Genomic DNA, 27,459 nt, shown 5'->3' with positions numbered 1-27,459 from the left:
CTTCTTGGCAATACCCTTCTTCAAAATTCTAAACTTCACTAGGGATATAACCAAAAAGAAAAAAAAAAAAGGCAAAGCTGTTTTTTCCCTGAGGCTTTCCCATGGAAATTGAAAATATTTAGCATATTTTTAGACCGATAAAGTAAATATTTAAAAATACTCCTAAGTCCTCATCAGATCATCATTCCTCCAAAATAATTTCTAAAAACAATAAAACAGGAAAACTTTCATATAAAATTTTCTGGAGCAAACATATGAATTAGACATTCCTTATCAAAGTAAATTTCTGTTTAAATGAACAGGAGAAATTAAAAAGGAAGACTTTTCCAAGAAATGGAAAGAATTCTGTTGTCAGATGATTCATGTTACACATCTCTAGGGTGTAAGAATCTTTGGCAATAATATGCACAATAGTAACTATCACTGGCCTTTATTTTCAGCATTTATTTACTGTACAATGATGACTAATGTACTGAATGCAAGATATTGGCTAAATGTTTTATACAGATCAAAATTAATCCTCACAACCCTATGAAATAGGCATTATTATTATAGCCCTTACATGGATGAGGAATCTGTGGTTTAGGCATGGCAAGTAACTTGCGCAAAGGTCACAAGGACAATAAGTCATATATAGTCAATAATATATATATATATTTTTTTTGCTAGAGAGGAAGGAGTGGGGGAGATAGAGAGAGAGCGAGAGAGAGGGGGAGAGAGAGAGGGAGACATCTATGTAAGAGAAACATCCCATTGATAGGCTGCCTCCTGTACGCCCCTGACTGGGGATCAAACCCGGAACTGTTATGTGCATGGGATGAGGCTGCAACGAACTGAGCCACACCAGCAAGGGCCACAAAGTTGGTTTTTGACTGCCTGATTCCAACATCCACTTTCTTAACATTCATATGACACAATCAGCTATCCCAGATGTCCAGGGATGTACCGGGGAGAGACTATACCCAAGACCCAGGGATAAAAGATGAGTAAGTCATGATCCCTAAGCTCACGGTCTAGGACAAGCAGCCGTTCCAGGACACGAGGCTAGAAAGGCCCTTCCAAATACTGCAGGATACAAGATGCCTTTTGATGTGTGGAATGCCACCTCAGATTATGCTGCTAGTGTGTTCCACAGGTCAGAACTCATTCATTTTTAGGATTCCTGATTTTTGGTCTTTTATTACATATCCTTGATGGGCAAAAGACATATTTACAAAGAGGACATGTTGCATGACTAGAGACACTATTTTCTAGCTTAGGCAAGCTTTCCAGAAATTACGGAACCACATCAAATTGTATATAAAGTCAATAAAGCCACAATAACATTAAGGTTAACAAACAGATCTAGCACCAGCTGAGGAGCTGGTCTCTTCCACGTTCAAATGGTAAGGGATGTTGTCAGCAATCAGCCCAGCCAGGGCTAGCAGAACAGGTGTTAGCCCAAGGCTCAGGGTCTGGTATCTCTTTTGAGTTTCTATAAAATCTCCAAAGGCTATTGTATTAGCCTAACAATGACTATAAAGTTCAATAACTCTTGCATTTCTCAGAGCTGCCTTCCTAACAGTCTTGTTTAACTTGATAACGGTAGACGGTACAAGGCCAGGGGAAATGCGAACGATATTCCCAGCCTTATCTGACTGTATCCATCGCTTAAAGCTAGTCCTCAAAGAAAGAGGAGGCAACGTAAATGAACTAGTATTTAAGTACCTAAATTCAATGCGTATGCTAAGCACTATACTAAGAGCCCCTTTTTCTACTTTTCAACCTTATGTCATTTAATACTGACACCCACATGAAAACAGCGGTGTTCTTAGAAGCTGAATAACTTGCCCAGGAACTCACAGTGAGTAAGTAACAGCATTCAGACAGAAGTCTGTCTGCACTACATACTCTTGGAAAGAAAGTGGCTTTAGGCAGCTGGTCCTCAGTATCTTTGCAAGGACAGGCTTCTAGAGCTGGAAGAGCTGAGGGAAATGTTGAGAGGGTGAGAAAGGCAGGCAGACCCTCAATTACACCATGAAAATGGTTCTCCTGCCCTTCCTAACAATGTCCTCTTAGGATATGGTTACTATGGAATGAGGATGATGTATTGAGTTACTGACGCTGTAATGATCTACAATGGACACAGAGTCCTATTTATAATAATAAGAAAACTTCCCTGTTATAAGTTGCATTCAAATATTAAGTTTATGTGTTTCAAAGTAATGATCTCCTTCAAATGCAGCTATGTGTTTGAATGTTTAAAAATAGACATCCTGCTTTTCCATCCTCTGAATGACACTGTGAGCCCCTCTTACTCGACGGGGATTCAAGACCTTACAACTTGCTTTTAAGAACTGAAAATCTAGCACGGGCTGGGAACCAAAGTGTCCCAGGTTCGATTCCCAGCCAGGGTACATTCCTGGGTTGCGGGCCAGAACCCCCAGCAACCGCACAATGATGTTTCTCTCTCTCTCTCTCTCTCTCTCTCTCTCTCTCATCTCCCCCCCTTCCCTCTCTAAAAAAATAAAATAAAATAAAATAAAAAAAAGAACTGAAAATCTGCAGTGTTGTAAGCAATATGAAATTATCTTAATTGACATAGAAGGCTTGTTTGCTACAAAGTTTTTGATAAAAAGACTTCTTACCCTATTCCGCTAATCTGAGAAGACACGGAAGGAAATGAGAAAAATTTCAGGCAGTGAAAGCACTTGGCAGCACGGTCCACACTAACATGTAGAGACGTTGATATGATGAGCAGGGGTTAGCATTTGAAACCAGGCCTAGCCAACTGCAGATTGGCTTGTGAGAGCTAGATTAGATAAATGGACTGACATTTTTCTGCAGATGCTTAGAGTAAGTCTTACATATTTAGCAAGATCAAAATGAACATTTCTCAGAAATTCACACAGGTGATTTGCTAGTACATATTTGCTTTACTAGAGAGCCACAGAAAGTGATGAGAAAAAGTTTGTTTGACATGGAGGGTAACATTATTATAGTACTCTTTATTTTCTCAATCATTTCCCTCCAACTCTCCACAGAGAACTGCTACTGTCATTTCCCCCTTCCTACTACTATGATCGTGCTAAACATCTCATTCACAAATTTATTCCTGAAACAGGCACTGAAGTTCTCCTGTGTATCGGGCACAAGTTGTATCGGGGATTCTACAGCTGTGCTGCTCAAAAGGTGGTCCACACACTGGTGCTGGTTTGTGAATCCATTTGGTACCAGCCTGTGAGAAGGTAAGTGTTTAAAAACCTTAATAGCACTTTAGCAGAGTAATTTGTTATTGATTTTAATAATAAAATTTCTTGACTTTTATTTTGTATGTGACTTTTCTAATATTTCATTTTCATTTAATTTCTAAAAATATCAGTCTGTGAAGGATTAGAAGTTAAAACCTGGTCTTTAGCAGGGATACTGTAAGAAACCCTATTCTAGAGGATAGAATGATAAGACCTCTGCTCTTGACACGGCCTCAGTTTAACCCTATGTGAGTGTACAATAAAAGTCCTTCCAACCTCAGACATACACATTTTCTGAGGAACATATAAAGTTTAGGCTTTGTAAATAGGTTTGGGAATGTTGAATTTTTTAAAGAAAAGGGTTATAAGTTAATAGAGAAGGGTGAGATGGGAAGGTAGGGTCAAGACGAAAGGATAATTTGATGCAGGACCGAAAATCAACAGGTAACCGGGAGGGCAGCAGGTGTAAGACATCACTATAAGCCTAGGGCAAAGAAGTCAAGAGGATAAATCAAGGTTTATTGGAGGGAGGAAGATGAACAGTCTAGTTTCTGCTGCTCAATCTGTTCTTCAGTTACCTCTTACCCCAGCCACCGGACGCGCCCTATCCACCAGCCATGCCTAACGGCTGCATTTCCTAAAGACATTATGTTCTTGTACTTTAGTGCTTCGCATAAGTTGCTCCACTCCACTTAGAACAAGAATTCCACTCTCCAGTATGCTCTGTAATGAGCCAGTGCTAAGTCAACCACAGCTCTGATTGTGGTCCCTGATACACTCTGAGGCAAAGCTATTTGATCCTTCCTCAGTGCACCTGCACACTTGTTTACACCTGCATCATGGTACTTATCAGAATGTACTGCACATATAAATTTGCAAGTCAAATTCCATTGGCACTATATTATTTATCCTTCCTTGTCAGTGCTCAGCACATAATCAGCATTCAAGTGTGTGTTGAACTACAATGAGTATCAGAGGGCAAGTCAGAGGGGTTAATTAGAATTCTTTTGGGCTATGCAACCAGAAAGCAAGGCTCACTACAGAGCGTCTGGAAGCCATACCAGGAGAGCACCTCATTCAGGGTTCAGCAGGCTGTAGAAAGGGCAACTTAGAGCTGGAGCTCAGCAACACACAAAAAGCAAACCAACCAACCAATTTAAAAAAACCCGTGTTCTCTAAGGACACCAGCTTAGCTAGTCAGCCAAATTGCAGGTAAGAACATATTAAAAATTTAAAATCTCATTCTGCATTAAGTTGAATTCATGACTTGGCAGAGTACCCATAACTTATACATGGGCATGTGGTTCATTACCTATGGTCTGAGGAACTTCAAGGTAAGTAGAATTTTCAGGCCAAGTGGCCGACTAAGCACATCGTGGTGTATGCTAATGTCTACCATTGCAGACCAGAGCAGTATGTGGCAAAGCTTCAATCCAAGGTCGTAGGCATGAAGAAAAACCTCTCCCTTCTCATTCCTCTGGGGTGGAAGCAGCTATGACTAGCAATAAACAAAGGGAGTTTCTATTTAGTGGCATCCTGAGCATTTTCATTAAGGAATGCCTTTCTTTGCTTCGCTTTCCTAGTTTTTGTTGTTTTTGTTGTGGCTTTTCTTCTTCTTGGTCTCTTTTAACACTCTTGTCTTTATGATCTCTCCTCTCTCAAGCTCTCTCTACCTTGTTCACTTTCTGTCCATTTCCTTTTGTTATTCTTACCTTAACTTTTTTTTAAGAGAGAGAGGAGAAGGGAGGGAGAAGCAGAGGGAGGGAACCATCAGTGTGAGACAGAAAGATCAACTCATTGCCTCTAGCATGCACTTCAACTGGCCTGGGATGGAACCTGCAACCTAGGCACGTGCCCTGATCAGGAATCGAACCAGAGACCTTTCAGTTTGCGGGATGATGCCCAATCGAGTGAGCCATACTGGTCTGGGCATCTTCATTAATTTTTAAATATCACTTCTGTCAAAGCTCTTTTAGGCTTCTTCTTGCACAAACATTGGTTATACAGAGCCTCCTGTCTTTCGGTACATTCTTAAGAACCAATTTGAATTCATGGGCATTTAAACATCTGTCTCCACCAAAAATTTCCCAGTGATTTTTCTTCTGGTCTTTTTCCTATTTATGGGGGACAAGGTGAGAAAATATAAATGGTTTCCCTGAGAAACCAGGTTTCAGTATCCTTGAAACTTAATATGCAGCACTGTAATCAGTGGTGAGATCCCTGTGAAATAATACTCTGGCCCTGGCAAAGGTGCTGTGCTTGGAAAGCATACAATCAAAATTCAAACTGGCCTGGGAAACTGTGGAGGTAAGTAATTTAGTAATGAGAAAAAGATCACTATTTGAAACATAACACAGTCTTCTCACTAGCAAAGTCAAACAATGAGACAAACCTTTCTTTCTCTAGTAGGTCTATTATTCTACTGATATGTGCTGTTATGTGCCTGAAACTGCTCAGAAACAAGCTAGAATAGACATACCCAAAGAGACTCTTAGAGACTCTCATTTTTATTTGCTTCCCAGAACCTCCTGACTGAAGAAGTATACAAGGCCCTTTCCCAAGGGCATGTCCCCGAAAGGATCAACCACTGTTTCTTATGTTATTTGGAGGCACAGGGATATTCCCTTGAATTCTATCAAAATCCACAGTCAAGGATCCCTGAATTTTACCTAGTTTTAAAAAACGCTCCAGTACTGAGAGGAAAAATAAAATCCCTGAAGTTATAACCCTCTTATTAAAAGCAAAGCCAAAGATGATTTTGGCTTTCAAATGGGACATCTGTGTCATATAGGGGGCTTCCTTTGCTATCACTCTAACAGCCAGTTACTTCCCAGAATGGTGAAAAAAGCCTTCAGATGTTTAAGGTGGAATAAAAAACAGTCACTAAGACTCTGGCTTTAACAACACGCTGAAACATGACACCTGTAACCCTGAACCTTATTTATTTATTTTTAATCCTGACCTGAAGCTATGTTTTTATTCATTTTAGAGAGGAAGAGGAATTGAGGGGGGGGGGGGACGGAGAGGGAGGGAGAGGGAGAGAGAGAGAGAGAGAGAGAGAGAGAGAGAGAGGGAGGTGCTTCCTGTACACACTCTGACTGGGTATTGAACTTGCAGCCTAGGTGTATGTCCTGACTGGGAATCAAACACACAACCTTTTGGTGTGTGGGATGGTGCTCAGGCCACCTGAGCCACTAGGCCAGGGCAGAAAGCAACACTAAACTTTAAGGCAAAGATAAATAATTTTTCACAATGTAATAGTAAGCATAATACATTTAGAGTGCTATGGTTTTTAAAAGGAGTTGACATATATTTCACTTATTTCATAGCATTTCTATAAGGCCTATGGAGCAACCATTACCCTTCTTTTTTTTTAAACTTTTTTTTTTAAGATTTTATTTATTTATCTTTAGAGAGGGAAGGGAGGGAGACACACACACACACACACACACACACATCAATGTGCGGTTGCTGGGGGTCATGGCCTGCAACTCAGGCATGTACCCTGGCTGGGAATCAAACCTGCGACACTTTGGTTCGCAGCCTGAGCTCAATCCACTGAGCTACGCCAGCCAGGGCTTTTTTTTTTTTTTTTTTTTAAGATTTTATTTATTTATTTTTAGAGAGGGAAGGGAGGGAGAAAGAGAGAGAGAGAGAGAAACATCAATGTGCGGTTGCTGGGGGCCGTGGCCTGCAACCTAGGCATGTGCCCTGACTGGGAATCGAACCTGGTTCGCAGCCCGAGCTCAATCCACCGAGCTACGCCAGCCAGGGCTTATTATCCATTTTCTAATCTTGGTAGATTATAGTTTGTTTCCTTAAATATCTACTATTCTCAAAGAGATCACCAATGGTCATTGGTCAATGGTCATACAAGTTATCATGGGACTCTCAGTAGTGTCTCAGATATTCTTTGAACAATTGAAATTTACAGCAATTCCATGGACTTATTTTTGATCCTCGTTCTTGATCCCAATTCCACTCTGAAACACTCCTCAGTTTTCATGGTCTTCACTCTCCTTCCCTGTTACCCTCCAGTATCTGAAAGTTAAACTGCTCAACACCTACTCTTCTTTCAAGATCCCATTCAAATGACAATTCTGGTATCTTCCACAATGCCTCCAGCAGTAGTCACTCTTTTTTTTCCCCTTCAAAGATGTTATTTATTTATTTTCAGAGAGAGGGGAAGGGAGGGAGAAAGGGAGAGAAACATCGATGTGCAAGAGATATGTCAATTGGTTGCCTCTCACACTCTGCCAACTGAGGACCTGGCCTGCAACCCAGGCATGCACCGTGACTGGGGATCAAACTGGCAACCTTTCGGTTCGCACGCTGGTGCTCAACCCACTGAGCCACACCAACTGGGACAGCAGTCACTCTTTCTCTGAGGTTCTGTAGTACTTCATACTACTGGACACTTATCACATTTTATTCTGATTGCTAATTTTGCTTTCTCTCTCCCTTATTATACAAATTATTTGAGTATCAAAACTGGCTTATCATTCTGCATCTTCTGTTCAGCAGATTGCCTGGCACTCATGGACCCTGAAAACAAATGTGTGAATGAACCACCGGTAAAGTGGCAGCACTACAGCCAGAGCTCTCTCTGCCTTTGTTCTTCGTACAGAGGATGGTTCAAAGCAAAGGCTTACAGTTAAATTTGTCACCTCTCATCCCGTGAAAATTGTCAGGCCAGATCCTCAGATTTAGTCCCTTTGTAAAAACCTTTAATTTAGCAGCGACCTGTCCATGAACCATCATTTCCAAACAGAACTGTCACCCAGACAGCCACACATGGTATAGCTACGACTCTCCTGTGATTTGCGCATCCACTTTTTCTCACCATGTGAGGACAAAGGGAGAAGGTGGCCATCTGTAAGCCAGGAACTGAGGCCCTGCTGAAAACCAAATCAATTAGCACCTTGATCTTGGACTTTCCAGCCTCCAGACTTGTTGAGATCTAAATGTCTGTTGTTTAACCCATACAGTTTATAGCAGTTTTGTTTTAACAGTTCTCACCAATACGTGCTGTTTAAATACTTCCTAGAAAATGTCTTTTTTTTTAAGGTACCTCTAATTGTTAGAAAATCCTTCCTTATCCGAGGCTTAATTTTGCCCCCATATCTGAGAGTTGAGGGAAAACCAAGAAAATAGAGAATATGAACACAACAGAAGAGAATAATTTTTAAGGAAAAAAATAAACCTGTGATTTAACACTGAGGAATGATTTTAAACTCAAATGCAGTAACACAGCCCTGGCTGGTGTGGCTCAGTGGATTGAGTGCCCGTCTGTGAACCAAAGGGTGGCCAGTTCGATTCCTAGTCAGGGCACATGCCTGGGTTGTGGGCCAGGTCCCCATTCTGGGCGTGCAAGGGACAACCAATCAACATCTTTCACACTGTCTCTCTCTCCCTCTCTTTTCCCCTCTCTATAAAATAAATAAATAATTTTTTAAAAAAGGAATAATACAGTAAAAAATTAATTTCCCAAGAGTCATTATGGTATATTGTAGAAAATTATTTATAGAAAGACAAACCAAGGTTTAAATTAAGTTTCTGCCTTTATCTGAATGATAACCTCATCAATCCTTAATTTTCTATCTATAAAGTGAGGACAATAATGTACGGAGTTGTTGTGATAATGTATCAAATGCTCTGAAAAACTGAAAAAGACTGTAGGAATAAAACATGTTACACCACTCCCTTTCTTCTTGCAGCTATATCTAAAGTATTATTTGTATCAGAGCTACTTATGTTCAGTTCTGTATACTTTATCTAAATTTGGAGGAAATAATTGCTCTCTGTGACTCTGAATTAATGGATCCACAATGTACTAAACAAAATATTTCATCAATAGCATCTAAGCCCTGGATGGTATGGCTCATTGGATTGAACATTGGCCGGTGAACCAAAAGCTTGCAGGTTTGATTCCCAGACAGGGCACATGCCAGGGTTGCCGGCCAGGTGCCCAGTTGGGGGTGTAAGAGAGGCAACTGATTGATGTTTTCCTCTCACATTTGAGTTTCTCTCCCTCTCTTCCCTTCCTTCTAAATATAAATAAATAAAATCTTTTTAAAAAGTATCTAAGAGTGGTATGAAAAAAAGGAAATAGCCTGCTTTAATTACCCCAAACCACAGCAAATGTTTTGCCTGTTTTAGGTGTAGTACGTATCTCAACAGAAATACCTGGTGAAAAGAATCCTTGTTAACCAAGGAAGGTTGTCACCAAATCAAAGACCTGCAGTGCTGGAAAAAGGATTGGAGTTCTCCAAAGATCGTCCACCCTACTGCCTTATCTGACGCATACACACTTTCCCTCTGCAATATTCTCGAAACAGGCATACATATGCTGTTTAAAATACTTTCTGGAAAATGTAGGTTTATTGCAGGTAACTCTAATTGTTCAAAATTGGGCTACATAAACTCTGTCCCCCCTAACTGCTACCCTTGAGTCTTGTATTTCTCTGATAGCCACACATTTAATTCTTCTTTAGAACAGTTATTTTAAACTTTAGAACATTCATGTCCCAGTTCTTCTTCCTCTTTAGGTTAAAGCTTCTCAGTTGTCCAATTACTGAATGCATTGCACATTTCCAGTCCCTCTCCTCTGGAGCAGGGCCACTTAGCTGGACACTAAACACGTTCCTCATGTGTGTTCTTACAGTGGGACTATCACCTTCTTTGCCATAAACAGTATGCTTCTTTAGTCCAATCCACAGAGATCTTTATGGATAATGGACTGTAGAAAAAATGTATATGATTTTCCTCTCAGCTTCAAAATCACCAGTAGGTCAAAAACAGCAGAATGCTGCTCTTAAAATCTTGACAATTTGAGTTTTAAGCATTGCAAGCAATGGTTGGAACAGTCAGATTACCAGATGAGATGGCCGTTAAAATACCTCCCAATGATGCTAAAGCTCAGGAATAGGGACAAATCTATACACTCCAAAGTCAAGTCCTTCTCTGTTGGGGGGATTTGGGAATGCAGAGTAATGGCAAAAGAGGCCTGTGAGGCAAGAGTGAGGTCAACACTAATAATAACCTAGAGCTGCCAAACCTCAGTGCCATTGCTAGCTCTTTATCAAACACAGTTATGATATAACCAGAATTTTCCATGAGAGTCTTACCATGCTCTGTTCTGTATCTCCAGAAGTTACTATAATGTTTCACCATAAACCAGATACACGATCCTGGAAAGAAATTTAGAATGTCTGAAGAAGACTATAATCATCTAATTATACTCTAAATTCCTCCCAGAAACGTGAAAGCAGGAATGCCTGTTTAAAAATCCTAAGTAACACGATCAATAGGACATTATATTCATTTAATCCATTCAGGCTAATGGTAACAACTTCTCAGAATCTATGCACGAGAGTCCTGGGAAACAAACTATCGATAACAATCTGCATGAAGTCCGCGACTGGGCAAGCTGTGACCAACAGTGTTCACTGGCTGTATGGGTGGCATGTTTTGGTTGCTTCCCCAGAACTGGGGTTGATAGACAAAAACCGTATTTTAGGAAATCATAAACCTCAAACTCATTTATAACACTTGGCCAAGGCATCTACTAGCCATTACTGACATTCAAGAAAAGTTCAACAGTCCACTATTCTTAATGAGGAAATCCAAGTGAATAGAAGATGTAAAGCCAACTTTTTTTGACTGGAAGTCAAGTCAAAGGTCAAGGTGCTATGACAAAGAGGCTACTGGGAATCCTATGGAGAGAAATGCAAGAACACAAGTGACAGGTCCTTTCAGAAACCTTCTGAGCCAAACTACTTCTCTGTCAGCCATACATTAAAATGTGACTAATTCCTAGAAAACAAGACAAACTCTAGGTACACATTAATGCTTATTAACGGAATCATTTCTTTAAAGAGGCAAAATGGAAATATTAGTTTTTCTCATTAAGGAAAGAGAATAATAACCTGAAGACATTGGTTATACCTCAGAAAAATGAGTGGCTTTATTAATAACATTACCTCCACTGTTATTATTATATTAATTATTGTATAATTAATATTAATATATTAATAGTATGTTTTATTAATATTTACATTAATAAAACAAATAATAGCAGCAGTTAACATATATTACTTACTGTGTGCCAGACACTGTACTAAGCATTTTATACGCAGTCTCGTTTAATCCTCATGACAGCCGTCTGAGGGAATGATATGGATGCTGAGTTTCATAACGTGAGTGCTCTGCCTAGGGTCACGACAGCCCTGTGAGCTAGTGCTGTTTTCATCCCCGTGCACAGATGAGGAAGTCGAGGCAGCGGTCACAGGAGCTGCTCAGGGACACGAAACCAGGAGTGCGGGGCTGGGATTCTGGGCAGTGCAGCTGTACCATCCAGGATGGCTCTTAACCACTATGCTGTGCTACCTCCCCAGGAACCCGGGGGTCCAGGGAAATGCACACTAAAGCAAGATACCATCTGTTGTCTGAACTGGCCAAAATGAAAAGACCAACACACTCACTGCGGAAAAGGAGTACTGTCAGCACTGTTGGTAGGAGAACATCACGGCAAAAAAAATTTTTGCCGTAAAAGCAATTCTTATAGAAACAGGCACTCTAAAAGTTTAGAAAACAATTTACCCGATAAAAGGTGGACGATAGTTTCTTAATAAAACATTAATTTTATTTTCCTGAAAGTAGTAGCAACTCCCAGAACTCCCCTCCTTTTCTCTGTTGATTCTCAGACGGCGATCAAGGCTGCCAGGGGATGAGCACTCCACTGCCCCCAGGCTACCTTCAGTCAGCCCAGACCAAACGTTCCCTGAGAGGGGCTCCTGGCCCGCTAACATCATCACGGACTTGGTTAACTCACCTTCCCTCCCAGTGGGCTGACCCGAGCTCTGCTCTCTACTGCTTTCCACGTTTGTCTCCGAGCCTCTTTCTCAACAGGTTTAAGAACCAAGACGGAAGGTGAAAAGCTCGAACTTCCCCTTTCTGCCGTGTTCAAAAGCCATCAAAAAGACCCCTCCTTGTTTCCAGCAACATGCTAATTCCAATCTGACAAAAATGTTGCTTCTGAAACCTCATAATTCCCCGTAGCCTCTGGTTTACTGTCTATACTATACAGGTTAAGTAACAATATAAATTACTTAAGAAAAAAAAAACCCACAGAACAAAATCCACGTCACAGCTTTTCTAACAACTTCAGCCATTCTATTCTACTGACAGGTGCCGCTATGAAGAGAAACACGAAAGGTGCATGGGGCCATAACGGAGGCTGTTACTAAACTTCACTACCTAAAAATACTAAAGTTTATCATAAATGGTAGTATGCAAAAGTGATGATGCCTTCCGTTTTTTAAAACAAGCATAGCAGGTCAGCTTCCACGGGGGAAACTTCATTCGTACATCCAAAACATCTGTAACTTTTTCCTGCACTCGTGTGCTCGAATTTACTACCAACTTGGTTTCTGAGTGTGACAAAGCGATTAAAACTTGCAGGGTTGAAATGGGCATTGTTGAAACACACCGCTCAGAGAACCGGGGAGGAGCCCTACAGTGGGGACTCCGTTTTCCCCGAGAGAGGGACTGGAAAATGCTCCATATTGTGCGCACAGCATGCAAGAAGAGATTAAGGTCAGCAGGAAAATGTAAAATCGGGATGCACAAGATTGCGTCTTTTTCACCCGCATTACGTGGGCACAGATGACCCCTCCATTAAAACACAAAGCGGCCTCGCTGCCTTAAGGACAGAAGGTTGCACAAGCCGCGCCACGACAGGCCCGGGGCCTCGATTTCCCATTCCCAACCACCGTGCACCCTACCGTGTCCTCGACGTGATCCGGTGACTGCTGCTGGACAGCTCCGCCGCGTCTACGCGTCACCCGCCCAGACGCCAGCGAGCCAGGACACCTGGGCCAGGAGTCCCCGTGCGAACGAACCCCAAACCGCAAGGCACCTCACGCTCAAGTTCGTGGTTCTCTTCTCGCTGGGGAGAAACCCGACGAGCCGAGGGCAGCCTTGGCCCTCCCTCCCCCGTTTCCTGGGCCCCATCCCTGGGAGGGGCCACAAGTGAGGAGGGAGAAGTTGTGGAAACAAGACGCGGGCGGCGTGGGGTGCGCGACCCCAAGAGAGTGTAACAGAAGCAGACGCGTCTGTCCCACGCACGGTCCCTCGCTCCAAGTCACTCCGCCCCGCTCCCCGGCGGACTTCCCGCCAAAGAGGCTGCGGCGCTTCCAGGCCAGCCCCCCGCGCCCCCTCGGCCCTTCCCTGCGGGCTGCAGCGCCTCCCCGGCCTCTGGTGGCGGCCGGAGCTCGGACCCACGCTGGCTTCCCCGACGGCCGGCGTCTTTCCCGGGGCACGTCCAGGGCTCCTCCGCCTCCACGCCCCCAGGGCTCCCGTCAACGTCCCCGTCCTCCCTCGGGGTGCCCCGTTCACCGCCTCCAGCGCCGGGTCTCGTCAGGGACGCGGAATGCCGTTTCTTCCCTCCCCGCCGCCTCTCCTCGGGTGCCCACCCAGCGCGGGCCCGGGTCCCTGGCCCTTCTCCTCCGCGAGCTGCCACCTCCCAAGTCTTCCCGGCCCCGCCCCGCTCCCGGGCGGATACAGTTTGAAGCCCCTCAGGATCTCCCGGGCACGCTCGTCCTTGGCTGACATGATGCGGCAGCCGCCGCCCGCGGCTCTCCCACGCTGGCCCGGCGGAGCCTCGCAGACGATGCCCCGGAGCCGACGACTGAGCCGCAGCCGGGCCTGGAGACCTCCGGCGAGCAGCGGCAGCGGCCAGACCCGGACCGGTTTCTCCCTTCCCTCAGCTCCCGCTCCTGATCCCTTCTCCTTCCCTGTAGCCTCCGAGTGCCCGCCCCGAAGCCAATAGAAAGCCCGCCTCGGCGATTGACATCCTGATCAGCCAATAGAAATACTTAGCGGCTTCGCAGGGGGGACGAAGGGAGCCGATGAGAAGGGCCCTCCCCGGGAAGTCCCGTAGGACAAATTTTTCATTCGTTGTTGTTGCCTAGAGTTTGCCCCCGCGGAGGATTGGCTTTAAATCTGCAGAGGCTCCATGGGCCCGCTCCCGCCGCTAGGCATACTAGGGCTCAGAGATGACTGCAGGTTGCACTGTGCGATGTGGCCGAGACTACATTTCCCAGCATTCCACGGGGGGGGGGAACCAGGGATCACAGATCCGAGGGCGCAACAAAGAGGCCCAGGGACTACAAATCCCAGCATTCCATAAACCCTATTTCTCTGTAACTTAGACTCCAGTGTGCCGCGCAGTGTGCGCAAATTCTTAAATCCTCCTTCGGGTTTGGTGGTGTCTGAATCCCGGGAGTTGAAACCAGGCAGGAAGACCCTCTTCACTCTCAAAGAAGATGACAACCCAACAGAGAGGTAACTTCTGTTTACATGGAACTCAGAAATCTCCTGCAAATCATGGTAAGGCTGCAAACAAAAACACTGATTAAACCATGAAAGATAGTATAACAAAATGACTCCTTCAAGTCATGCTGGTGTGTTGATCAGGGGCGCCTTTTACGTGTTTTGCGGGGGTTTCTATTGTGCTCCTGCGCTGGACTGAGAGAGAGGGGGGGAGAGAGAGAGAGAGAGATCGTATACCCAGAATACAGGAAGGGATTTAAGAGAATTTGCTAATCCGACGCTTGTTTTACAACGAGGAGACTGAGGCCCACCGAGGCGAAGAGATTGTGTACCCGCCACAGCAAGTTGGGGCAGAGTTAGAATTAGGCCCTAAGGCTCCTGACCTGCTCCCTGGGCTCTTTGCACAGTAGGCTGGCGATATTTTTAGCAGCATGGCTGGGTGATTATTATTCTCCTTGGTAAATTGCCCCATCCAGGTTGAAACACCCAGGTTAGGTAAGCATTTATTTGGTGGATTTCCTCTCAGTGTGATGTTTGTTTATCTTCTCTCTGGTTAAGACTTGGTGTTTTGATTCATTCTTTGTTGTTCAAGGTGACATTAAATGTGATTTCAGGAAGTAGGTAAAATTGTAGTGTAAGCAAAGGTTTCCTTGGAGATCTATTTGTTTTCCCAGCCTTCCTTCCTCTTTTTGTCCCCCTTTCACCCATATGGGCACCGATCCAATTTTTCCTTTCATGCAATTCAACAGTTTTCTCAGCTTTCCTTATTTGCCAGGCTTTCTGTCAGTAAAAGGTGAAAGACATGGTCACTGCCCCCAGGAAGATAATCATCTAGTTAGGGAAATAAGGAGAATCCACTGAGATTCAAGATGGATTGTGATAAATGGCATAGAAGAAACGACATCAGAATACTGTAATGAAGGGATGTATTCCAGCTGCAAAACTTGATGGAGGAGGTGCCATTTGAACTTGAAGGATGGATAGGATCTTTTTTGCCTCTGTTAAAATTTTTTATCTTTAGATTTTTAACATACAGTAAGGGCACAATTTTTGCACTTGTGTACACCTGTGTCCCCGCCCCTCAAATCAAGGTATGGAACTGGTCCAGCACCCCTGTGCCTCTCCGCAGTCAGTACTGCAGCGTCCCATCCCGATCACTGCTCTTCTGACTTTTATTACCATAGATCCATTTTGTCTGTTTTTGAATTTCATTTAAATGTCATCATACAGTATGAGTCTGGCGTTTTCCATTCATTAGTATTTTTGTGAGATTCATCCGTAAGTATGTAGCAGTAGTTTGTTTTTTTTTTTTTTAAATTGCTGAGTAGTATTCCCCTGTATGTATATAGCACTGTTTATCTGTTCTACTGTTGATGGACAGTTAGGTTATCATCAATTTTTGGCTTTTATTAATAAATCTGCAATGAGTATTCTTATGTTTCTTGAGGTGGACTTGTGCATTCATTTCTAGGAGAGGAGGTGCTGGCTCGTACGGTGGGCACATGATCAGCAATAGTAGATATTGCCAGTCTGGCAAGTGTTTGTGCCAATTTTCACCTTCACCAGCAATGTCAGAGTTCTAGTTGACTCTTATCCTTGGCAGTACTGGGTGTTGTCAGTCTTTTATTTCTAGCCATTTTTGGCTAACGGTCACATCTCATGACCCATAGTTCTTATTTACATCGTCTCTGATGATGAGGGCCATGTGCTTATTGGCTGTTTGGATGTCCTCTTTTGTGAAATGCTTGTTCAAGTCTTTGGTTTATTTTTTTTTAAACTGGGATGTTTATCTTCTTATTGATTTACAGTTATTTTATAGTCTGGATATGGGCTTCCTTGTCTGGTATATGCTTGCAAATATCTTTTCCAAGTCTCTGGCTTGTTTTTCATTCTCCTTACTAGTGTCTTTTGACACACAGAAATTCTTCATTCTTAATTCCAATGCAATAGTTCGGTGTTTTCTTCCTTTCTTTTTTTTTTTGTAGGTTTTTAACAAAGATTATTTATTTATTTATTTTTAGAGAGTGGGGAGGGAGGAAGAGAGAGAGGGAGAGAAACATCGGTGTGTGGTTGCCCTTCGCTTGTTCCCTACTGGGGACCTGGCCTGCAAACCAGGCATGCACCCTGACTGGGAATCAAACCAGCGACCCTTTAGTTCACAGGCTGGCACTCAATCCACTGAGCCACACCAGCCAGGGCCGGTGTTGTCTTTTATGATTAGTGCTATTTGCATAGAGTTTAAGAAATCTTTGTGTACAGAGTCAGTAGGATTTTATTTGTTTGTTTATTATTTTTTAACCAGTCATCTTTTATTAAGTACTACATGAAAGGATTTTGAGGTCTGGGCAAAGGTCATGTCAGGAACATAGAGTCCACACTGGGCCTTCTTCAGTGGTACTTGCATCATGTGCATGTTTGAGTTCCTCATAGAGCGGCAGTGGTTGAAAAGCATGTAACTTGCCAGCACCATGGAAACCTCAGCGACGCTCCCTTTCTTCTCCTTGACTTATTTGTTGTAATACCAGTAGTAAGCTCTCTGAAACGATTCAGCAATGCTTTTAGGGATAAAATCCTGCATCAGTATCCATCTTGGCAGCTCTCCAGTTTAACATCCATGAGTTTCTCCTTCAATGGTACTACTGATACCATTGTGGAGTCCGGGGTGTTGTTGGTAGGAAATATGACGAAAGAGATTTACAAAGAAGAAGATAGAGAGCAAGTTTGAGGCCCTGCTGTGAGTGAGGGAGGTATAAATTGTGCTGGGCGTGGAGTTTGGGCTGTAAAGAGGGTGAGGCAAGACAAAGCTGGGAGGGTAGGCGGGGGGCCATACAACAAAGGGCTTTAGCTGCAGCCCTGGAGTCTGGACATTGTTCTAGAGGACGTGGAGGCACTGCTGGAATATTTATAACTCAAACAGAACGTAGTTGTCCTCCTTTCACCACCAGATCTGCCCCTCCTCTGTGCAGCCCTGTTCACTTACCACCGCCTCCACATAGCTGCGCCTTCCCTAGCCGGAATCCTGGGTGATGTCCTCCTTCCCTTTCTCTGCTTTCAGCTGGGCACAAGTCTGATAGCTATGGTCTAAATGTCTCCAATAACATTTCTTCTTTTACATGGCCAACCGCCACTACCCCTGTTCAAGATCTCACAGTCTCTTATTATCTGGAATATATCAAGCCACCTCAAGAGTTTCCCTGCTCCAGTTCTCTCTACATCCAAGCCGTTCCTATAGCGGCTGGTGTGATCAATCTACAATGGCCATTACTCATACCTCTCCACAGCTTAAAAGCCCTAACTAGCTCCTCAGTACCCTTAAGATAAAAGAAAAACTCCTTTGTATGGCTTACACCCTTTGTGATGTGCTTGCTTATTGTTCTAGGCTCAGCTCAAGCCTAATCTCCTCTAGAAGCCTGCCTGAAATCACTTCTCCCCAGGGAGAGCCTTCACCTGTACTCTTAGGTGCTTGTGGCAACTGTCTGTCATTGCCAGAGAGACCTGTCTCTCCCAGGGGGCAGTGAGCTCTCCTAAGTAAGAACTTTGCTGTATTTAGGTACTTACTGGGTGCCAGGCTTGTGGTTTCCAAGACACTGGCCACCTGAGCCCAGCTCTGTAGCCCTCATTCCTGAAACCTCGGTTCCAGCCATTCTGGATGTCTTTTCTGCATCAGTAGGTGTTGCCCAGTGCAAACCTCTGTGACTGCGATCACTGCCCGCTTTCCTTCCCCTTTTTGCCTGGAAGATGCCTGTTTTTTTTTCTTCCCCAACATACTCTCTTCTGTGCTTCCGAAGTGGTGTCTCTCATAGCACTTGACACATTCAAGCTTTCTGAGGACAAGAACCTTGTTGGGGTTTTTTTTTTTTTTCATATAACCTTCTAGAACGTAATAGGTGCTAAAGACATTTTTTGAATAAACGAATGGGTCGGAGTTAGGCTCCTTTGCATCTGTGCTGACTGCTTTCTGCACTCTAAAACACAAAAGGCAAATACAGGTCTTTTCCTCATCTTCAGGACCTGGAAGTCTGTGGTGCATACTGTACTTTAAAGGAATCAGTTTAAGTGTTGGGTTATATAGTAATTCCTTAGATGTCTTACTGGAGAGTTATTAAGTCTCAAATGCAGCCACGAATGTCAATTTGGTCACAGAGGCATTGTTGGCTCCACCCAACAATGCTTATTTTAAAACATTTTCTGAGCCCTGGCTGGCATAGCTCAGTGGATTGAGCGCAGGCTGCGAACCAAAGTGTCCCAGGTTCGGTTCCCAGTCAGGGCACATGCCTGGGTTGCAGGCCATGTCCCCCAGCAACCGCACATTGATGTTTCTCTCTCTCTCTCTCTATCTCCCTCCCTTCTCTCTCTAAAAATAAATAAGTAAAATCTTTAAAAAAAAGAGGTAAAAAAAATTTCTGAAGAGAGGTCAAGAACACGGTCTTGGGCTTCAGACAGCCTAGGTTCCAAAGCGGACTTTGCTACTTACTGGCTTTGGGATTTTTATACTTAGTTATTTCACTGGAAAATGGGGATAATATTCCAGGCCATAGAGTTACGAGAATTCAACGAGACAATGTAAAGCGCTTGGCACATGGAAAGACGTTTAATAAACAGTAGTTGTTGTTAGGCTTACTACATGTCTCCATTCCCCGGGTAGACAGTCGCCAAAGGGAGCTGTTGCGGGGTAAAGCTTTGTCAGAGGGGTGGATGTCAGGTCCAGGATGGTGAAGATTTGGGCCCCAGTACCGCCGAGGCTGTTTTCCCTCTTTCGGGCCTCTCCCCGTCCCGATTCCTGGACTACAGTCCAGCAGGAACCCCTTCTCCTGGCCGGGCCCCACTGGAGATGTGAGGCTGTGAACACAGTGAGGGGAACCTAGTGTGGGCGGAACTGGAATGCAGCAGCGGGAGGCTTCTGGGGGAGCGGTAAGGCCGACGGGTCGGCGGAGGTAGAAAAGCGTCGGACGCCCGGCCGATCATGGACGCTTGACAACCTGCGGGCAGGCGCCGGGAGGCCGAGATAGCGACCTAGAAGACGGAGAGGCGGCGAGGACAGGTAGGGCCCAGCGAGAAGGCGGGACCCGGCCGGCCAGGTTCGTCGGGACTGTCCGGTTTCGCGCCCGCCGCCTGGGAAGCCCGCGGCCACACCGCCCCGCCCCCGCCCCGGGGAGCGCGCCCCGCGGCTCCTCACTCCGCACCCGCCGTCCTGTCAGGGAGCAAGCCGCGGGTCCGCTCTCCCTGAAGTCCGTTCTAGCCCGAGACCCTCAGCTCCCGCACTGCGGCTGCTCTCGCTTCCCCACCCCCAAAGGCTGCCTCTCTGCCCCTCTGCTATCCATCAGAATAGCGCCCCCCACGACGGGAATGCATCACCCCGGTGTCTGCAGCCTCCTCCTCGAGCCCTCCCACTCCAGAAGAAAGCGATTATCAGCGCCTCTTTATCTCCTTCCCCCCACGGGCCTTGCTCTTTAGGCAGAGATTTTTTTTTTTTTTTGAGAGAGCGGAATTTCTGTCCATTTGTCTAATCCTTCTCCATCCCCAGGCCTTTCCATTCAATCTGTTCACTCGTGTCCACTTGGAAGGCAGGTTTTCGTTTCACCTCCCCCTTTTCCCTCCCACCCTTTTCACTCTCCTCTTACCTCATCCCTTCTCAGTAACTTTTATTCCCTGGCACTTCACTTTTTCTGTTTTCCACAAGACCTTAGAACCCTAAGTGAGACTACATACTTGTTTCTCTGATACTGTGGAAGGGCTGCAGCCCTGTGTGCCTGACTCCCCAGGAAAACTTAGTTTCTCTTGCACCAAACCATCCTTCTTTGAATTGTTCCGTGCTTCAGCTCACTAAAATTTTTCTCCTCATTTTGTTGTACTGCCCCAATATGTATCATCCTTGGAGGAGTTATCTTTTCTGACGCAGGATTCCCGGACAGTGGATTTGCGGAGCTGTGTGTCCACATACGCTCAGCACGTGATTAGATTACACAGTTGAGGGACTCTCCTGTCCCTAAGGTCTTCAGGATGGCAATATAGTATCTTCCTTGTTTTCTCAGATCTTCTTATTGTTTTCTTGAGGATTTATATACATTCTGAAATCATGTCTGGTAAAATGTCACTTCTCAGTAGAAGCACAAATTAAGGGATATTTTTTCATGAACTTACACACCATGTATTTTTCTTAGTTTGAATATGTTGCTGCTTATTTTTCAAGATGATTTCCCCCCTTTTTCTACCCGTAAATGAGTTCTTTGATTAAATGAGGCATCTTTCTTGTCTGTTTTTTGTGTCTTTTTCTTATCTGTACCTGGCCATAGATGGGAGTCGAAGACACTGTGGAAGCTGTAACTGATTGCTTTTCCTTGCATCAGCCACCTTTGTATGGGCAAGATTCTCTTTTTCTTAACTAGAGTCTGTAAATGAGGTGGCTATAACACAGCTACTGAGAAACTCCTGTGTGTTTCTTTAGGTCTTGGTTAGGCTTAAGGGCTTAGAACATGCTGCCTTTGGGAGAGGGTCAGATGGTGATTAGGGGGGTTTTACTAAATGTTTCAAACCTCAGAATAAGGACAAAATTTCTTTGACTCCAGGTTGAACCCTACCCATCTCACAAAGTAGTCACAGCCCCTGGACTCAGGAACTGATTTTTCTTTTTTAATACTATAAAATTATTCTGGTATCTGATTGAGCATTAAATTAGCCTAGGCTTTGCAAAGGAGAAGGAAAAATGATGGGAACACTTTTCTTTTGGACAGATCTTAAGGCCAGAGAATGGCAGGTGAACAGAAACCCTCAAGTAACCTCCTGGAACAGTTTATTTTACTAGCCAAAGGCACTAGTGGCTCAGCCCTCACTGCCCTCATAAGCCAAGTCTTGGAGGCGCCTGGAGTGTATGTCTTTGGAGAACTGCTGGAGCTGGCCAATGTGCAGGAGGTAAGGGCAGTTTCTAAACAATTTTTCTGTGTTCTCTGTGCTAAGCCTTCCTTTTTCAGTGGAATTTCAGTGCCAAAGCATTGCGGACCTGTGCGGTGCCCTGCTGAGGGAGGGATGGGGACTGGTGGGGCAGGGGGAGAGAGGAAGGATGGTGTCCTGGGCTCCTTCTACTCAGCGTTTTCATCTGAACTTGATGTAAAATTAGATTGGGTTGCTAATAATTTGAAAGATAGGGAAAAATGTAGTTGAATCTAATAAATTAGAAACGTAGAGTGTAAGCATGGACTGATGTTTAACAGGGGTCGTTTCAAGCACTCTTAGGGACAAAAACCTCCAGTGCAAATATTGACCAGGAAGGCTGGTCAGGTATGTAGGTAGCACGAAGCAATTGCTGCTGAACCTGAGATAGGCGTGAATAAGGAGTGCATTGTTTCTGTGGCAAAGGGCAATGTTGCGTAGGTGTGTAAAGGAGGAAGGACATGACTGACATGCTGGGAACTAGTCCTTTTTGCCTTGTTTGCTTCTTTGGTTGGAGTTATCAAGACCTTGGGTATCCAGTTTTGGTTGTTATGCCTTAAAAATGAGATGATGCAGTGAAGAATGACCAGGTGGAATAAAGAGGTATAAAGCAACCTATACTTTTCAACCTGTACTTCCCACTTTGGGTATTTTTTATGGTTGTCTCTCACTGTCCGTAGGGCGTTGGTTCCAGGATCCCCTCTGATGCTCAGGTCTGCTGTGTGAAATGGCACAGTGTTTGCAGAAGTGGCAGGGTGTACCTGCACATCGCCTCATTCACATGGACTCAGCGCAGTGGCTAATTCAAGGTCTGCCTATTGGAACTTCCTGGGATTGTTTTCCAGGTATTTGTGATTGATGGTTGGTTGAATCACCAATGTGAAATCCGGATACACAGGATGACTGTATTTACTTACTGATTGGTACTGTTATATCATTGGCTGGGATGGATAGAGATCTGGTGACATTTTTATTACTTTGGAGGTTGTGTTCAGGTACTCTTGGTGGGGTGGGCCGGCTTCCTTTTTACCATCACAGCTTCCTTCTGGCTGCCGGGATGGCGCTGGCTCTGTGGATGGCTTTCACCTGCAAATCTGGGTGGTCCTTGTTCTTGGGGGTCATGTGCATGATGCTGCTGAGGGTGGCCTGGCGTTCTTGTTGATGGTGGCCGACATATAGGAGGTGGTTGGCTTCTGCTGGCCCGTTCTTCGCGTCACGACGACTAGGACCCTTTGCTGTTGGCTGCTGGCTCCATGCCCACAGCTCTGTGGTATATCACCCCATTATAGTAGGAGTCGCACACACGCAGGCCTTCCGATGACTGGTCTTGCGGCTGTACATCTGCTTACCCCTCTTGATCAGGGAGCTGAAGCAGCTCCCCGTGACCGTGCATTGCAGACATGAGGACACGACATCCTCTCTCCTCCCTGCAACAGCCGGAGACCGAAAGAGCTGCTTTTATTTTTTAATTGTGAACTTTAAAAAAAATTTTTTAAAGATTTTTATCTGTTTTTAGAGAGAGGGGAAGGGAGGGATAAAGAGAGGGAGAGAAACATCAGTGTGTGGTTGCCTCTCACATGCCCCCCAACTGGGGACCTGGCCTGCAACTCAGGCATGTGCCCTGACTGGGAATCAACCCAGCGACCCTTTGGTTTGCTGGCCAGCACTCAATCCACTGAGCCACACCAGCCAGGGCTAAAAATAATTTTTTTTATTGTTCAATTACAGTTTCCCCATTTCCCCCTGTAACAGTGAACTTCTAATACCAGTTTTGTTCACTGGATTGGATGTGCTCTGGTGTGTTTGTTCACTGGTGTTTCCTTAGAGCTTAGTATGTGGACTGACACACTCGGGCTTTCAGCCCCAACTTAATATGTCAGAGCTGGAAAAGGAATGCTGTAGGGGAAATCGAAGAGAACTGGGTTCTTTTGAAATAGACTTTATTTTTTAGAGCAGTTTTAGAGTCACGGCAAAATTGAAAGGAAAGTAGAGATTTACCACATACCCCCCGCCCTCACACATGCACGGCCTGCCCTGTTGCCAGTGTCCCTCCCTAGCATGGAGCCTACTTTGACTCATCATCGTCACCCAGAGTCCAGCACTTGCTTTGGGTTCACTCTTGGTGTTGTGCATTCTGTGGGTTTGAACACAAGCATAATGAATGACTTGTATTCGCTAGTACAGTATAATGCAGAGTAGTTTCACTGCCCTAAAAAAATCCTCTGTGTTCTGCCTGTTGACCACTCCCTCTCTCTAACCCGTGGCAACCACTGATTTATGTGGTAGCTTTGACTTTTCCATTATGTTGTAGATGGAATCCTACAATATGGAGCTTTTTTAGGTTGGCTTCTTTCACTTAGTAATATGCATTTGAATTTCCTCTATGCCTTTCGTGGCTTGATAGCTAATCATTTCAACAGAAGAGATGACTCAGAGGTAAGTATGTTCCTTCAGGGTCACGAAAAGCCTGAGGGAACATGCCAACTAGTTGTTTTGTCGTTATGAGATTAGCGGAGAGGAGATGGGTGAAAGTGGAAGCTGGAGACGCCTTACTGATGTGGGCCTGTGGGAGAAGCTGTAGAGCATCTGCTTTGGAGAAAATGGTCGGTTACAGCTAGTTTTCTGATCACCTGTCCGGAAAACGGGGGCTAGATTTGATGATCTGCTTCGGATTCAGGACTTCAGGAGGCTGGTTGTTGATGAACCCGAAAAAGTAGACTGGACTACTGGGGTGCCTGCTGTCACTGGGGTGCTTAGCAAATCAGCTCTATCTCCCCACAGTTTGTTTTTTCCATGTGTGAGCTGGGAATACGCTAGTTGTCTTTCCCTGGTCTGAAGTTATGGATGTAGTTCTTGGAACCTTTTTTTAAAAAGATAAAATTGGGTAGTATTACCATTGGTATCCCCAGAATAACTTGGGTACCCCTGTTTAGATTTCACTGAGTTTGGTAAATTGGCGAGTAACGGGTCCATATTTGTGAGTAAAAGAAGCAGCCAGGTGAGATCGTTGAGAGCAGAGCGGGCAGTTCGGGCAGAACAGCGTCTCTTGCACTTTCCTCTCGGATCGCTCCAACACCAGTGTTAGTGAGGAACAGGTGATTTTTTTTCACATTTTTTTATTGTCGTTCAAGTACAGTTGTCTCCATTCCACCCCTGACTCCCCCCTCAGGAGTAGGTACTTAAAAAAAAATACTTTATTTATTTTCAGAGAGAGGGGAAGGGAGGGGGAAAGAGAGGGAAGCATGGACGTGTGAGAGATACATCCATTGGTTGCCTCCTGCACGCCCCCGGCTGGGGACCTGGCGGGCCTGGGCCGGGACAGCAAGTCAAACCTGTGACCCTTCAGTTGGCAGGCTGGTACTCAGCCCACTGAGCCACACCAGCCGGGGCAGGAGTACGTAATTTTAATGAACATTTGTATTTGGGGTAGCCTGATATCCTGGTTTTCCGTCCCAGCCTGGCTCTGCTGCCGCACTTTACGCTGTGCTCGTCTCTCCCAGCGTCCCAGCTCACACACAGTCCTGAGACTTGGAACCCGCCCTGCACTCTGCTCAGTTTGCGCTGATGGTGGCCTGCGCTGCCCCTGCCAGGCTGGTGTGTGCACAAGGCTGCTCCAGCGTTCGTGTTGATGGCGAGGGAGTCTTGAGAAGACCTGAACTGTTTCAGGAACCTGTTGTTTTGTGTGCACACGTGGAAGCAGAAGCAGTGGCTTGGGGATGCTGGGCGGAGCGTAAAACATGTATTCCTGAGGGAGAACAGTTAGATTGGGGGCTGTAATAATCTTACTTATTTTTTCCCAAAGAATGAAAGCGTCGGAAGGGACCAGCTCATAAAACGGTATAGAACCGCGGCACGCGCTCCCGCGCCCTCTGCTCGAACACCGCGGTGATTGGTAGGCAGCTCGGTCTGTGAACTCTTTCCTTTCCTCCTCAGCTGGCGGAAGGAGCTAACGCCGCTTACTTGCAGTTGCTGAACCTGTTTGCGTACGGGACGTACCCAGATTACATAGGTGAGTTGGTTAAGATCCTCCAGAGACTTTTCTTGTAACAAAGTATAGAAATGATCCCTGAAAGTATAATCTTAAGACTTTTCCTAATTATGTCCCTCTGTTCAGATGTGTTGCTTCCTTGAGGGTCGCTGGGGTTTGGGATGTAAAAAGCATGGGGCGGGTCTTCTTGACCCGGCTGCCTCCCATTGCACTGCTCTCTGTGGGTGAACTCACACGAGGACTCGCCCTTCTCACCTTTTGCTTCCCAGGGCTGGCAGGGGGACTTCGTTTATGCTCTTCCATGAATAGAGCCGTGTCTGTGTTCCAGATGAGATTCTGGAGAACTGGTGTTTGTAGAACACTTGCAGTGTTGTGAAATGTCAGAATACTCACTTGTAAAGTATTTAAACATTTTAGATAGTGTCAGAATAATATTGCCATACTGTATTGAAGAAACTTTGGAAAATAGGGAAGAAAAAAGAGTAGTTGTACCAGCGTTCATTAAACTGCTATTAGCACTGTGGTGCTGGATTTTCCCTCCTCTGCTTGGATTTTTCATTATGTAGGCATAGTTAGATTATGTATACAATTTTCTGTTTTGCTTTTCCACTTATTTCATAGGCATTTACCCATGTTTTAAGTCTGTACATTCATTTTTAGTATTCCATAATCTAATACTCCGTAATCTACTTAGCCCATTCTCTTTTGTAGGTCATTTGAGTCATTTAAAATTAGAATCATAGACAGCATGTCCAAATGCTAACTTACTTCCACTCAGGCCTTGTTTGCTCGGCTTCCCCGGTTTATTTTAGTGGCCTGACAAAAGCGTGGCCGTTTATTTCAGTGGTGTGAACCAGGACCTTCCCCACTGTACCCCTGGTCCCCTCTTTGTCCCTGTCTTTCTTGGGGGCACTTCTGCTTTCTGCTGCTCCCAGACTGGACAGTTCGCCACTCGCCGGTTTTTTGCTGACCTTCGCTCTGTCCCAGTGAGTGTGTCCTCTGCTCCTGTCCTCACTAAAGAGGCAGCATTGCACAGACTCCGGAACCCGAGTCTGCATTCTGTTCGAGCTCCAGTTCCACTGGGTGGGTCTTCCGGCACATTAAAGAACCACCAGCATCTCAGTGTCCTTCTCTGTGGTAATCCAGGTCCACAGTCCTCTGCCTGCACTTCTTGGGCTAGATGTTTCAGAATCAGCTCGGGGGAATCTAAACAGGTAATACGCTGCATGTGCCTTTTTACGTAACACCCTTGAAGGGTGTGGGCAGCGCCTGTGGTCAAACAGTCATAATTTTGCAGCGAAACAAGTGAATATTCCCAACAAGTGGGATAAAAAGCCTGCCTTAATTCAGGTCGAGAATTGCTACCAGGTGAATTTTAGCACCATATCAAGGAAAGAAGATCAGTTTGGATTCACCTTTTTGGAATCCAGGATTACGGATAGGGAATTGGAAGCTGTAGAATCTATCTCGTGGGGTTGTTGTGAGGACCGGCTGGGTGTGCGCGCGCGCATCTGGATCTCTGTGTGGGTCCGCGCCAAGTAGAGCTTGCCATGGGTGTTACCTGCAGCTGCCACCGTAACTGCGTTAGCGTCTTCGCTGTTACTGCAATCTTGCCCATCCTTCAAGGCTCATTTCGAACTCCGTGTTTTTTCCCTCTCCTGTATCTCCCCAATGTGATCGGGCTCACTTGCTCTCTCATTCTCACCCCTCCTCCCCTCTTTCCCTAGCTCGCTGTCTCCTTCCCTCTTCACTCTCTCTTTCTCCTCCTTTTTCTCTCTTCTGGCAGTTTATGCCTTTCTTCTGTTCTGTCTTGCATTTATGAGACAGTGCCTTACACACAGCAGATGCCCAGTGAAGATGTGTTGAACTTGACTGAATGTCACGAAGGGCACAGATAGGATTCCAGTAAGATAATTGTCCAGTGTGATCATGCCTGGGTTTTCAGGAGGCGAGGCTCTTGGAGCACAGAGACTGAGGCTC

At 45.1% G+C, this 27,459-nt stretch overlaps 2 protein-coding genes and 1 pseudogene across 9 annotated transcripts in view; 1 reads left to right on the top strand and 2 right to left on the bottom strand.

Moving 5' to 3' along the window:
• PDE6D (phosphodiesterase 6D) overlaps positions 1-14,044 on the bottom strand; it is a 40,569-nt gene extending 26,525 nt beyond the window's left edge. For both annotated transcript variants that reach the window (XM_045845709.1, XM_045845710.1), the window contains exon 1: positions 13,795-14,044. In XM_045845709.1, the coding sequence (XP_045701665.1) occupies positions 13,795-13,844 (50 nt within the window). In that variant the 5' untranslated portion in view covers positions 13,845-14,044. The remainder of the gene's footprint in view (positions 1-13,794) is intronic.
• Positions 14,045-14,412: 368 nt separating this feature from the next.
• The window catches only part of COPS7B (COP9 signalosome subunit 7B), a 29,597-nt gene continuing 16,550 nt past the window's right edge, over positions 14,413-27,459 (top strand). Inside the window, exons 1-3 of one of the 7 annotated variants that reach the window (XM_045845825.1) lie at positions 14,414-14,621; positions 21,296-21,473; positions 25,425-25,500. In XM_045845825.1, coding sequence (XP_045701781.1) covers positions 21,312-21,473; positions 25,425-25,500 — 238 coding nt within the window. In that variant the 5' untranslated portion in view covers positions 14,414-14,621; positions 21,296-21,311. Of the gene's footprint in view, positions 14,622-19,491; positions 19,606-21,295; positions 21,474-22,029; positions 22,095-22,171; positions 22,337-25,424; positions 25,501-27,459 lie in introns of those variants that run through there. The other 6 variants (XM_045845827.1, XM_045845826.1, XM_045845831.1 and 3 more) reach the window with 6 other exon arrangements.
• Positions 22,483-23,573, bottom strand: LOC123823190 (annotated as a pseudogene).

Source organism: Phyllostomus hastatus, unplaced genomic scaffold (genome assembly GCF_019186645.2).
Source record: "Phyllostomus hastatus isolate PE091 unplaced genomic scaffold, TTU_PhHast_1.1 phas_contig_477, whole genome shotgun sequence".
NCBI classification, from domain to species: Eukaryota; Metazoa; Chordata; class Mammalia; order Chiroptera; family Phyllostomidae; genus Phyllostomus; species Phyllostomus hastatus.
Note: the sequence above shows the minus strand (reverse complement) of the source record. Positions and strands in the feature narration are given on the sequence as shown.